At 61.3% G+C, this 13,325-nt stretch overlaps 1 protein-coding gene across 3 annotated transcripts; it reads right to left on the bottom strand.

Moving 5' to 3' along the window:
* Positions 1 to 553: 553 nt before the first annotated feature.
* Positions 554 to 12,384, bottom strand: GATD3 (glutamine amidotransferase class 1 domain containing 3). 3 transcript variants are annotated; one of them, XM_074389142.1, is made up of 7 exons: positions 12,239 to 12,384; positions 10,880 to 10,932; positions 8,901 to 9,014; positions 7,802 to 7,921; positions 4,328 to 4,420; positions 3,029 to 3,185; positions 554 to 1,394 (listed from the first exon to the last, which is right to left on the bottom strand). In XM_074389142.1, the coding sequence occupies exons 1-7, from the start codon at positions 12,287 to 12,289 to the stop codon at positions 1,266 to 1,268; spliced, it is 717 nt and encodes a 238-aa protein (XP_074245243.1). In that variant the 5' UTR covers positions 12,290 to 12,384; the 3' UTR covers positions 554 to 1,265. The 3 variants fall into 3 exon arrangements, with proteins under 3 accessions (XP_074245243.1, XP_010336523.1, XP_039336441.1); XM_010338221.3 differs by lacking the exon at positions 12,239 to 12,384 and adding an exon at positions 11,042 to 11,353; XM_039480507.2 differs by lacking the exons at positions 10,880 to 10,932; positions 12,239 to 12,384 and adding an exon at positions 10,787 to 10,873.
* Between the last annotated feature and the right edge of the window lie 941 nt (positions 12,385 to 13,325).

Raw genomic sequence — 13,325 nt, forward strand, 5'->3', positions numbered from 1 at the left:
TAACACATAGAAGTTTGTTCGAAGTTATAACAATGTCCTTGATTATATATGCTTATGTGTAAGTGAAGCTAATGACAGCAGCGGTACAGGGACAGAAGTGAACTGGGACCATATTGTTACTAAAAGATACTTTTGGCGGGCACAAAGGCTCACGCCTGTAATCCCAGCACTTTGGGAGGCTGAGGCAGGTCAATCAGTTGAGGTCAGGAGTTCGAGACCAGCCTGGCCAACATGGCAAAACCCCATCTCAGGAGGGCCGAGGGGGTGCGCTGGGTGCCAGTACATTGAGTCTTTGGGACCAGGGCCTGCACACAAACACCCCACTCGTTCCGGGCCCAGCGCAGCGTTTCCCCCACAACCCCAACGCTGCAGCAGCGCCCTATCCACTGAGCTCAGGGCCTCGCAGGCTGGCCCGGCCCCGTGGCTGCTCAGGCAGAGACAGACACAAAAGCAAGGGATACTAGACACCGCATGAAGTGTGCAGACACCTGACTCCCACCCCAAATGCTTCTCCCCCAAAACAATCCTGCACACACTGATGAACGCGGCAGAGTCCAACAGAACGCACTTTATTTCCCTCGGGACGTGGAAACTCCTGAACCCGAGGCCTGGGACCTACGCTACAGTCACTCCCCAGAGGTCAATCTCGGGGGCTGAGGAGCGGCAATTTCCCTTTCTTCCTGCAAATTAAGAGAACTGAGACTCATTGAAGAACCCTCACGGGCCCTCCTCACACAGCAGTCTCAGCAGGCCCGAAACGCGGCTGTGGGAGGTTTCCATTTAGGGAAGGTGTTTATTGGCTGCGGCTGCAGGGATTGCCTGCTTTAGAAACCCCCGAACACAAAGTCACTCCAGAATAGAGAATCGACCTTTAATGGCCCATCGATGTGGTGCTTCTGGTTTCCTGATGAGGAGACTTGCAAAGCTAAACGTTCTTCCTTCCAAACCCGGAGTAACCCGAGCTGGAAAACCTCAGACGGGGAATTCTCTACTTCTAGAAAAGCTGGCTGCGCTTTGCTCTGGGGACACAGTGAGGCGAGTCCCCGTGGCAGAGAGCGAATCAGCCCCCGGCCCCTCAACGTGAGAGCAGCGCAGCCACGCCGGGGGAAGCACCCCCGGTCCACTGCGCCACGCCCGCCTTAGAGAGCGCGCCTGCAGGTTTCAGGAGAAAGGGTCTGCCAGCCCCCGCGGGACGGAGAGCGGACACAGCTCCTCGGCGGGGCTGAGGCCGAGTCCAGGCGCCGAGCTGGGCCTCGTCCTGCGAGTCACTTTCCGGAGAGTTCCAGCACCTTCCTCACCATGGCCCCGATGCCGTCGTGGATGTGGTGGAGCGCCGTCTCACACATGAAGGCTGGGGTCGTGACCACCTTGTTTTTCTGGTCCACATGAGCTTCGTGTGCAGAGTTAAGGAAAAAACCGCCGGCACAGACCCGAGGGACTTTCGGGCGTGGCCCCCGCCCCCGTTTCCCGCGCAGCCCTCACCACGCGGCCGAACTTTGTTCTCAGAAAACTCGGAACAGGGGGACTTGCTCCTGTAGAGTCTGCGCTGGCAGGACCCCGCTCTCGGCATGATTTACGCTGTTCAGTAAGAAGGGATCCGACCCTGCCACGTGCATCTTAGAGGAAGGCAGCAGCAGGAATTCCAGGACACAGGGCACTGCCCCCAGGACCCCTTTCAGCCAGCACCACACAGGCCCAACACCCACACACGGCCAGGAGCTGCCCTGCCACGGGGGCCCACACACGCCAGGGGTCCTCACCAAGACCGCGGGAGGCAGGCAACAGGGCAACCAGCAGCATGATCGGGACAGGCCAGCCAGGCCGAGCCTCCCCAACGCCACAGACAACCTGGGCAGGGCCTCCACAACCACCAAGAACAGAGGCCGGGGGCCAGCCCCGCCTGCGCTCCAGCCCAACAGGAAGGCCGCAGGGAGGGAGATGGGCCAAGGCCAAAGCTGCCCGGGACTAAACAGCTGCCCCGCTGAGAGGAACCGCAGCCTTCAGAACAACACCGGCAAGGGACCGGACCCACGATCTACACACGACCGGCAAGGGACCAGGCCCACGGTCTACACACCACCGGCAAGGGACCAGGCCCACGGTCTACACACCACCAGCAGGGGACCGGGCCCACGGTCTACACACCACTGGCAAGGGACCGGGCCCACAGTCTACACACCACCGGCAAGGGACCGGGCCCACGGTCTACTCACCCTAGTACCTTCCGCACACCAGGCAGTTCTGATGGCTGAAATGGGCCCACGTGGATACTCTCCAGGGTCCAGGCAAGGCCTCTCTCCCAGTCTCCCTAGGCTGTAGCCACACCGGTGATCTGAGCTCATCATCTCAGAACTCGGGGGTACACCTCGACCGGAGGGGCCGGAAGCCACGAGGCTGGCTGGAATCACCTGGCCATCCAAACTGGCCTGAGGACCTCCACCCAAATAAAGCCAGGAAGCCCCTTCCCTGCATACCCGGTCCCTCCCCCTAAATCTCAGGAAGCCCCCGTCCCTGCACACCCAGTCCCTGCACACCCGGCCCCTCTCCCCAAATCTCAGGAAGCCCCTGTCCCTGCACACCCGGCCCCTCCTCCAGCATCTCAGGAAGCCCCTGTCCCTGCACACCCAGCACCTGTCTTTCCACCCTCGTACACACTCTCCCTCACCCTCCTGGGCCAGAGCATCCAGAGCAGCCCCATGCAGGCGCTGAGCAGACTCAACAATCAGACCAGGGGGTCCGCACCACCTGCCTACCACACGCACCAGAGCTGCGTGCCCGCCAGGTGTCTGCAGCCCACCCGGCGCCAGCTGGGAAGTCACAGCCGTCTGCCCTATGCCCTCGGACACGGCGGCAGTGCCGACCATGGGAGGCCCCACAGGCAGACCAACAGGTGCAGCTCCCACTGAAGGGGCTGCCTGGTGAAGAAGCCATAGGCCAAGGCAGCCCTTGGTGGGGGAGGGGGGAGCCCCTACACACGTCTCAGGGACAAGCGTGACCGCGGGCTGGGCCCGCCTGCCAGGAAGGATATGGCCACTCCCTTCACGCAGTGCTTGGCACCCAGAGCCTTGATGGCCTCCGCGGTCCCGGCGTAAGGCCACTTGCCGCCTTCCTCCTGCTCATGGCCCACGGTGACCTCAACGCCTCTGAGCACCTTGGCCGCGAGGACGGGTGCGATGCAGCACAAGCTGACGGGTGGGAACACGCGTCAGGCGGGCAGCGCACCCAGGCCGCATGGCCTACGTGACCCGCGCCACGACCCCAGGCAGCTCCACCACCGGGGCCCTGTGAACCGGAGCTGCCCCGAGGCTGCGGCCACGGGACGTGGTGGAGGCAGCACCAGGGGACTCAAGGCTGAGAGTGAGCTGTCCTCAGCCACCAGGCCACGGAGCTTCGAGGAGAGCCCCAACCGCTGTGGGCTGAGCACTGCTCCTGGGACACCCCAGACTGGCAGGAGTCCAGGGCGGCCGAAGTCCACTCGCAGAGAGGAACATGCGACTGCCCAGCCCCAAGGTGTGGGATGGTCTGTGACCCAGCCACAGGTAGCATGGCTGCACTTATCGGTCACAGCAGACCCCCTTCTACGGAAGGAGGCACAGCGGGCCAGGAGCAGCCTCGCCGGCCTCTGACCTGCAGTGCCACCCTCTTAAGTGCAGGCCGGCGGGCACACACACCCCGACCCGACGCACAGGCCGCAGCAGCTCCGGCTGGGCCTGCAGCTGAGGGCCCTGCCGCACCCACCCCTGGGACCTGCTGCTGCTTCACCAGGAACCCCTTCCTGCTCAGCCAAGAGGCCCTTCTGTGTGCCAGGCACTGTGCCTACAGCAGGACCTTCAGTGACCTGCGCTGCCCAGCACCTCACGGCCACCCAGGGGCGACAGCGGAAGGGGCAGGGCCTCATATCCTGGCAACCTGCGGTGTGGCTCACAGCTGTCAGGCCCCTAAAGGGGCAAAGGGGCGTGTGTGGCTGTGGTTTCCCGGGAGGGAGGAAGGCAGCTGGGAGCAGACGGCGTCAGGGACAGGGCATGTGCTGCAGTGACTGGAAAGAGGTCAGAGGGAAGGAGGCTGCCGTGGCTAAGGGGCTCCTCAGGAGAAGGGGTCTGATAAAGGCTTGGGGTCCCGAGGCACTGCCTAGGGATGGCGCTGGGAGCCAAGAGAATTCCAGGTCTCCACGAGGGAAATGCAGTGTGCTATCTCCTTCCTGTTAAGTCACCAGTGACACTGAGTAAAATCCCATCAGTTAAAACAAGAAAAGCATCTGTGAGTTTCCGGAGACTGCAGGGCCAGGCACCCCCTTCTTCCCACTGCTCCCCCGCACTCCCATACACACCCGATGGGCTTCCCGGCCTGGTGGAACTCCTTCAGAACACGCTCCACGTCCTTATTGACCTTGCAATCTTTCCCGTCCACAGCGAACGTGCTCCTGCCAGGAGAGAAAAGCCCTCCTCAGACAGCCTCACAACCAGTCTCGCTTCCTGGGGGGCTTCTTCGACACAGCTCCAGACCCCAAGTCAATGGCAGCGAGGGACAGGCACGTGGCTATAGGTATGCATTTCATGTTAACATCTTTTCCTGTTTTTTAAGCAGAAAGCAGCAGGGAAAGCAGGCAGATCAGGAGGTGGGCAGGAAGGCAGCAGGCCGAGACGGCCCATGCCCTGGTGCCTTCCAGAGCAGCTGGCAGAGCCCAGGCTGCAGTGCTGAGACGCAGCTGCCAGTTCCAGGCAGGGCCCCGGGTCCTAACTCCCACGGCTCTCGTTTCTGTTCCGACATCGGCCGTCAGACCTCAGGCAGCCTCTGACCTGCTGCCTTTCACCTGCCCCAAGGCAGGACTCTACTGCTCCCCACCTTTCTGACTGTGGTCTTCAGACCCTCTCCTGAGAGGGACCCCACTCCCTGGGGGAGAAGGCTGCTGTCATGTTTCCCTGAGCTCAATGAGCCACTCCAGTAAACAGGGCTCGTGGGAACCCCCACTGGAAGCCAATCAGTCAGCTCTGGAGGCTCAGCATAGTGACTGGTGTGTGTTGCAGGGCAGTCTTGGGGCCAGAGTCGTGGGATCAGACGCTACCCCGGGTGGATACTGTTGGAACTGAATCAGAAGACAGGCAGCAGTGACCCCTCCCACCTGCTCACAGGAGCCTTTTGCGTGGACCACTATTGTAGGGGGAGGAGGAGAAACACGTGCATGAGTTTTTCCTTAGAACAAAGGGGTGGCAAGAAACTCCAGGAGAGTTTCCAAGAAAAGCAAAGCCATCCGCCTCCAGACAGAAAACGTACACTCAGTAAGAAACGCTAGTCCACCTGCGACACCAGCGTCCACACCTCAGGCTAAGGAGCAGGAGCTATGGGGTGCACACAGCGTGGGGGGTTCTCTCCACACTGCCCATTGGGCCATGCGATATGGCAATGCCACCAAATCTACAAGGGGATACACCTTCCCACCGACCCCACCCGGGCTCCATGCCAGCAGGCATGCACGCCAGTCCTCCATCCTGGGATTTTCCACATGGCTTTGCTGGAAGAGCACCAGGAATCTTCCGGAGGCAGTGGGGGTCCACCGTCCCCACGCTGACCGCCTCGGAAGGTGCAGAGCTCATCAGAACATGCCGCGCCATCAATGCGCAGGCCAGGCACACCTCCAGAGCGCTCAGAAAACAAGCAGGACCGCCGGAAACCCTCTGCCTGGCCACCAGCAGGGACTCGCTCAGGGGTCACTCCGCGCTGCTGTGAAACCATGGTGAACATCTGGAGGCCACGCTGCTAAGGTGGCAAGGCCTGGAAGGACGCTTGAAGATGCTGCCGCGGGTCAGTGTTTCACGTTCCCACACACACCAAGTCTCTCTGGAAACACACAACCTGGCAGCAGCACCACGGAGAGGTTTGGGGCTGGAAGGGGAAGAAGTGGCCCCCCATGGGCTTCGTGCCCACTGGGCACCATCCCCTGCTGTGTATGCTACCATGGCAGCCGCCTCGGAAGCACGGCTGGGCCAGTGGCCATGCAGGCTCACCAGGAGCCCAGATCCGTCTTCTGGACAGGTCAGTAAGAACGGGAGCTTCACCCAAGGGATATGGACCCAAACACTCAGGCTCACAGGGCCCATCGATGCCCTGAATGCCAAGGCCAAGGCCCACTGACCCCAGAACCTCCATATGCCTCAGGCCTGTGCCTCTGGGTTGGCAAAACATGGAGGGGCCATGCCAGGGCACAGCCCTCCACACGGCCTCCAGCTGCCACCCCAGTGTTAGCAGTCAGAGGCGAGGCCGGGCCATCTGTGAACTCGGCGCGTCCTCTCAGGAGACGCTGGTGTGTTGGGAGCACAACCTGATGACAGAGGCCGCTCCCTGCCCGTCTCCCACCGGCAGCCTCATGGCGACAGCGGCGATGTGGGGACAGTGGACAAAAGATGGAGCCTGACGTGGGGCCGCGTGAGGTCAGGGGCACGTGCAGGGCTCGCTGGAGTGGGAGGAGGGGAGGCCGGGGCGGGGCTTCCAGTGGGAGCTGCGGGAGGGCGCGGCCAAGGGCGCTGAGCAGAGGGCTGGAGTCTGAGGAGGGAGGCCGCCCGACACCCGCAGGCAAGGCGCAGGCTTGCGGCTTCGGGACAAGGAAGGGCAGGTTCTTCGGCTGGACACTGCCTGCCCCTCGGCTCTGGGTGTGGGCTGCCCAGGGCGGGGCGAGCGGCCAGCCAGGCTCCAGCCTGCCCTCAAAACAAGCTGCTGACCGGGGCCGGCCCTGCTGGGACTGACCGCCCACCCATGCAGCGGTACAGAAGCCACGGGCACACTCAAGACACGGTGGCGGAGCTGTCCCGGGCACCGCCTCCACCTGGCAGGCAGGGCCATGGGGGCGGTGCCGAGAGAGAATGTGCAGAGGGAGAGACACACACAGAGCAGGGAAAGAGGACCCGGAGCTCAAGGACGCCACCAAGTGGGCGCTGGCCAGACGGCCACAGCTCCCGCTCCAGCTACCGTGGAAACAAAACAGCAGAGCCGGGCCTCCGGTCTTCCCGTCAGCACGGCTGCCCTGACCACCCAGAAGAAAACCAACTTCTCACACGGCAAGGTTCTATAAGAGGATTGGGGCTGGGCGCGCTGGCTCGGGCCTGTAATCCCAGCACTTCGGGAGGCCGAAGCAGGAGGGTACTTGAGCCCAGGAGTTCCAGACCATTTTGGGCTACATACATGGCTACAAAAGATAAAAAATCAAATGAAAACATGGGCATGGCGGCATGCATCTATAGTCCCAGCTACTCGGGAGGATGAGGCTGGAGGATGGCCTGAGCCCAGGAGATTGTGGCTGCAGGGAGCCAGGATGATGCCACTGCACCCCTGCCTGGGCAACAGAAAGAGAGAGAAAACTGGTATCTGCAAAGAATAAATACTCAGACTGATTTCAATGTGACGAGGCATGGTGATTAGATAAGAGGGAGCCCCAACCCCACGCTTGCAGCTGTTGGGTACCAGGGATGCTCGGAGATGAGAGAGCAGAGAAGCAGAAAAAGCGAGTCTTGCTAAAACGCTACCTAAGGCCCAACCCTAGGAACAGCTCCCAGAATCAGAGAGCAGGATCATGCACCACTCAGACCCTGAACCCAGAGGCTGCTCCTGTCACCACCCCTCCCATCCACCTCTGCGCTGCCCACGTCAGACAGCTGGCAGGTGCGCTGTGCAGACCTAACCCAGAGGCTGCTCCTGTCACCACTCCCTTCCCGTCTACCGCTCCACGGCCCACACTGGACAGCAGGCTTGTGCACCCCGCTCCCATCTGCTCTGCACAGAAAGTGGAAGACGTCAAAGCTCAAATACGCACAGGTTTTTGGCCGCTCCAAAGCCTCCCGGAAAGATGGCGGCATCATGGTTGGCTGCGCTGAGCTTGGCCAGGTCTGTGATCTTGCCACGGGCAATCCTTGCAGACTCGGTCAAAACATTCCTGGGAAAGAGCACAGGACAAAAAGCCTGAGCAGGCAGGTGGAGGGCTGTCGACAGGGGTGGGGCACAGACCACAGACGACACATTCCACACGCGTGGCTGCCAGCCACATAGGGACTCACTTGCAGGTCAGCATGTCTGCTTGCTACCTGGAAAGGCAACAGGGTCTAGCAACGCTAAATGTGTGCTGGGCTCCTCAGACCAGCACCTCAGAACCTGTGCCAAATCACTCTGAATCTTCCATGCCGTCCGTCAAGGCCCACCAGAAGTGGAAGTCTCTCCGTGTGTCTAAAGCAGACGGAAGTCTGTGCATTCATCAGGATGGTGGGACTCAGCGGGGAAGGGAAGAAGCTACAGCTCAGGACCAGCGAGCCACTCGAGGGCCAGCAACCGCAGGAAGCTGCTAGCCCCAGGTGTGGGGCCGAAGGCGCAAGTGCAGAAGCCAGGGTCCCAGGCAGGAAGAGAAACCAAGGGGGCCCCACTGGGGAGGAGCACAGCCCGAGGAGGCAGCTGTGGCTTCTTCCTCCAGTCTCCAGCCCGACCTCTCACGGTCCGAAGCCAGGAAGGCACCTGGGAATGGCCTGCCCAGGCTGTTGGGCAGGACGGGCAAGGGAAACAGATCTCAGACCACACAGGCCAGAACCACACCCCGCAGTGACAGGCACGCTGCTGGGAACCAGCAAAAACGATCTGGAGCCCAGATGGGGGAAGAAGGTGGGCGACCGAACTGAGAAAACCACCTCTGCTCCAGACCAAGGCAGGAGAGCGTCACTCTCTCTACGGGCTACAGTTGGCATTGCCGCTCGTCCACTCAGTACTAGAGACACGACTGAGCCGTGGCAGCGCTTCCTCCAGAACAGCCAGAGCACAGCTGCTCAGAAGGACATTCATTTGCACCAAGACTCGGCTTCAACGAAGCCAGCAGCAAAGGCTGCCACGGGGGAGGTGGCAGGGAGCAAGTTTCAATCCCATCCCCACACCTGCTCTCGCCTTCGGAGGGCTGCCCCTTGGTGTGGTCAATCACGTGCATCTGAGGGACGTCAGGAGCAAAGATCTGGACCTCAGCGCCTCCACGGCTCAGGTGCACCAGGATCCTGCCCGGGAGAAAACCAGAGACAACTCTTCACGAGGTGCCCCACCCAGCTCTATGTTAACACATTTCTAAAAGCAGCATTTCAGCTAAGTGCCAGGAGTCAACTCCTAATGTACATTAATATCTTACTTGCTCTGCCTAAAGTTACAGTTGGCTCCATACCAAGCCAAATGTCCCCTCGTCCCCCATCCCAATTCACTGTGGGTTGGTGGTGAGGACTACAACAGACCCTCGGAAGGAGGCTACAGAGACTGGCTGGTCCCAACTGGAGCATGGGGGCCAAGTGACGCCACTGAGGGCACAGCCTGGAGGCGTGTGGGTCCCCAGCTGCTGGGCATTCCCAGGGCCTGGCTGCCCTCTTCCAGTGGCTCGCTGTGGGCACCAAGAGTGAGCAGCAGCAGTGCGCGCAGAATGCCACATGCTCAGAGGATGTGAGGGACTTTCGGTCACTACTTAGTTCAATTTCCAGTCTCTCTCAACTTTCACAGCACAGATGGAGGGGAGGCACAGAGACCCAGCCACGCTACAGGCCAAACAGCTCCATCTCCCCAAGGGCAACAGAGACTCCTCCTGGAGACAACAGCTGACATTATGAGGGCTCATGCTGGCATCCGCAATTCCTGGTGCCAACAAGAGACAGCCCGCTAAGTCCACCCACCCAGTAAGCCCGCCCTCACTGCCCGTATGTGGAGGAGGAAACCGAGGCACCAAGTGCTGTGACTTGCCAGAGGGAGAGGTCAGGACCTGGCCCTGGCACCCGGGTTCCGCTACCCATAAGTAATCCACCCAGACACCCCAGACGCAGACCTTGCTGCTCCATCTGGGAGGTCTCAAGCTATTCTGTGGCTATTTTCTGTCCCACCGGTTCTTTCACCCCAAGGCCGAATCATGAAACATATCCTGGCCCTTTGCCCCCCAGCTCACCGTGCCTATTGCCAACTCTAACCCCATGGGGTGGGCAGCCTACAAAGCCACCAGCCTCAGGCCCTCTCTGTAGCCTGACACCCCTTCACCACCACCCGGCTCTCCCCTCTCCAGGTCACCCTGAACCACATTGGAACTACAGACACCTGGCAGGTGGTGGCCTCCTGTCCGACCCGTTTGGCTTGCGGTCATTTCCAGTAAAATAGGAAATCAGACCACCACCCACTCAGCAATAGCTGACCAGTGACACATACAATAACCTAAGACCCAGAAATACCACGCCGCTGTTAAAACCATGATGCTGAGAACCGAGTGAGTGGGAATCAGTTCCCGGGCATCAGAAACATTTGCGAAACAGGTAAGCACGAGCTCAATGTTTGCAAAATGTGTGTGTCCTGAAAAACACTCCAGTGAAACGCTGAGTGATGACCTCTAGGTGACGGTATATGCGATACTTAAAAACTGTTCTTCCTCAGTGTCTCTCTGGGTTTTGCCAGTCGTTTTTGCTTTTTCACCCAGGAATAGGGTATTTAAAATACGGTGGCTCAGGCCTGTAATCCCAGCACTTTGGGAGGCCAAAACGGGTAGATCACTTGAGGTCAGATGTTGGAGAGCAGCCTGGCCAACAGGGAAACTCCGTCTCTACTAAAAATACAGAAATTAGCTGGGTGGTTGGGTGTGGTGGTGCACACTTGTAGTCCCAACTACTTGGGAGGCTGAGGCAGGATAATCGCTTGAACCCAGGAGGCAGAGGCTGCAGTGAGCCAACTGCACCATTGTACTTACCCTTTGAGACAGACTGGGCGCTGTCTCAAAGGATAAATGTGAAAAATAAAATACAATACATACTTCCTCTAAACGGTTCAAAAAGAGTGAACTGCACCGGTAGAGATGCCTTCCCGCGGCCCCGCGGTGGAGGACCAGCTGCCCCTGAGGACTTACGCCGAGGCCTCGTGGATCTCGGTCCCATCGAAGACTCCGCATCCAGACAGCACCTGCGAGAGGAGCGGGAGCTGACCCGGGGTAGAGGGCCGACCTCGGGCGGGGAACGGAGAAGGCTGAGCCCTGGAGGCGGGAACTGACCGCACACCCTCGTCCACTCACCAGCGCGACCCTGGCCCCGGGGCGCGGCGCGGAGCGGTGAAGGGCTGCGCGCTGCGAAGGCGTCCGACTGCCGGGGGACAGCGACGCGAACGCAGATACCGCAGCGAGCCTCGAAGCCACCGGGGCCCTCACAGCCGCCATTGCGGTGAGGCCAGCGGGGCCGGAAGGTCGCACGGGGACAGAGAAGGTGCAGCCGCCCGCCGACAAAGGCGCAGCAGGTCGGGACGGCGCCTGCGCAGCCCCTCGGGGCGGAGCTCCAGAATCCGCCCCCTTCGCAGCCCTATCCCGTGTGCTGGCGGAGCGGGGCCGCGCCTGCGCAGAACCCTCGGGGCGGAGCTCCAGAATCCGCCCCCTTCGCAGCCCTATCCCGTGTGCTGGCGGAGCGGGGCCGCGCCTGCGCAGAACCCTCGGGGCGGAGCTCCAGAATCCGCTCCCATCGCAGCCTATCCCTTGAGTGCGCCGGTGGGCGGGCCGCGCCTGAGCAGACCCCTCGGGGCGGAGCTCCAGAATCCGCCCCCTTCGCAGCCCTATCCCGTGTGCTGGCGGGCGGGGCCGCGCCTGCGCAGACCCCCCTCGGGGCGGAGCTCCAGAATCCGCCCCCGTCGCAGCCCTATCCCGTGTGCTGGCGGGCGGGGCCGCGCCTGCGCAGACCCCTCGGGGCGGAGCTCCAGAATCCACCCCCTTCGCAGCCCTATCCCGTGTGCTGGCGGGGCGGGGTCGCGCCTGCGCAGAACCCTCGGGGCGGAGCTCCAGAATCCGCTCCCATCGCAGCCTATCCCTTGAGTGCGCCGGTGGGCGGGCCGCGCCTGCGCAGACCCCCCTCGGGGCGGAGCTCCAGAATCCGCCCCCTTCGCAGCCCTATCCCGTGCTGGCGGGCGGGGCCGCGCCTGCGCAGACCCCCCTCGGGGCGGAGTTCCAGAATCCGCCCCCGTCGCAGCCCTATCCCGTGATGCGCCGGTGGGCGGGTCGCGCCTGCGCAGAGCCTCCGGGTAGAGCTCCGGGAACCGTGTCCCCCTTCGGGTGGTGGCTGAGGGCTCGGGCCCACGGCCGAGCGACGCCGGCGACTCGTGGTCCCCAGCGCCGCCCTCCTCGGACGCCTCCACAGGCGCCGCGCCCTTCCCGCCGTCCGCGGTGCAGCCTTGTCTCGGGGCGGCTCAGCCGGCCGCGCCTCTTACCTCCGTCTTATGCTTAACTCACCAGCACAGGCACCCAGGGTCCACATCCTTCTGAACGGCCACTCGTCTTCATCTGGGTGTCAGGACCCACGCGGGGTCAGGACCACCCACGCTTCCGTGACTGCCTCTCGCGGAGCGACCTTCCCGGTTTCGCTGACCCCGGGATGCTGTACCCCGGAAACTGCAGTTCCACCCAAGGGCTTGATCCGGGTTAGTCTGACGCGATCCTGGCTCATCGCGACCTCTGCCTTCCGGGTTTAAGCGGCTCTCCTGCCTCAGCCTCCCGAGTAGCTGGGATTACATGGGCCACCACGCCCACTAACTTTGTGTTCTTAGTAGAGGCAGGGTTTCTTCATGTTGGTCAGGCTGGTCTCGAACCCCCGATCTCAGGTGATCCGCCCACCTATGCCTCTCAAAGTGCTGGGATTACAGGCGTGAGCCACTGCGCCCCGCCACTGTTTGGGTTTGTTTTTTTTTTGACATTCACAGCATGGATGGTCAGGGTGAAGATCCCAGCTGTTGAGGTCCTAGCTGGAATTCTTCTGTTAAAAAAAATCTATTTGTTATGCATGGGTTTTTGAACTAATGTCACTGCTAGAGGATGTGCACAGGGACACGCTGGACACTGTAGTCAGAGCTGATGACCCAGCCCATGGCTGTCACTGTCCCCACTGACGCGTGGTCCATCACTAGGACTTTCACTGCCAGTCCCTGTGGGAGAGAGTGGGGAACTAGAATAACAGACACAGGACACTACCAGTTCAACAACCAAAGATGAGCTTGGGACATCTGACCGTCCTCGCTCCCGCTCCTTGGTGCCTGCCCTTCAGGCTTCTCAGCTCCTGGGGAGCGGCCAGCCAGGGAGCATCAGTTGGTGGGAGCAATGGGGATGTGGGATTGCGTGAAAAACACCAAGCACCATTGAGAAAGGAAATGCTGAATTCAGACTCCCATTCGGTCGGTGTGGGGACCAGGACCCTGTCTCTACCTCCTACCACGACCCACCGCAGAGTCACAGCTCCAGTTGTCCCAGGGGCAACTACTCAGGTGTCCACTGCCATGCATATGTGACACAGAAAAGGGTGAGGTGAGGCGGGGGAACGCTGCAA

This window comes from Saimiri boliviensis, chromosome 18 (assembly GCF_048565385.1).
Source record: "Saimiri boliviensis isolate mSaiBol1 chromosome 18, mSaiBol1.pri, whole genome shotgun sequence".
NCBI lineage: Eukaryota > Metazoa > Chordata > Mammalia > Primates > Cebidae > Saimiri > Saimiri boliviensis.

What these genes read in the sequence shown, in the direction of transcription:
- GATD3 (XM_010338221.3), bottom strand. Translation starts at nt 11,182, where the DNA reads ATGGCGGCTGTGAGGGCCCCGGTGGCTTCGAGGCTCGCTGCGGTATCT. An exon ending in CCCTCCGAAGGCGAGAGCAG is followed by an intron (nt 7,922 to 8,900) that starts GTGTGGGGATGG and finishes GCTCTTTCCCAG; the next exon opens with GAATGTTTTGACCGAGTCTG. An exon ending in CAGGCCGGGAAGCCCATCGG is followed by an intron (nt 3,186 to 4,327) that starts GTGTGTATGGGA and finishes CCCACCCGTCAG; the next exon opens with CTTGTGCTGCATCGCACCCG.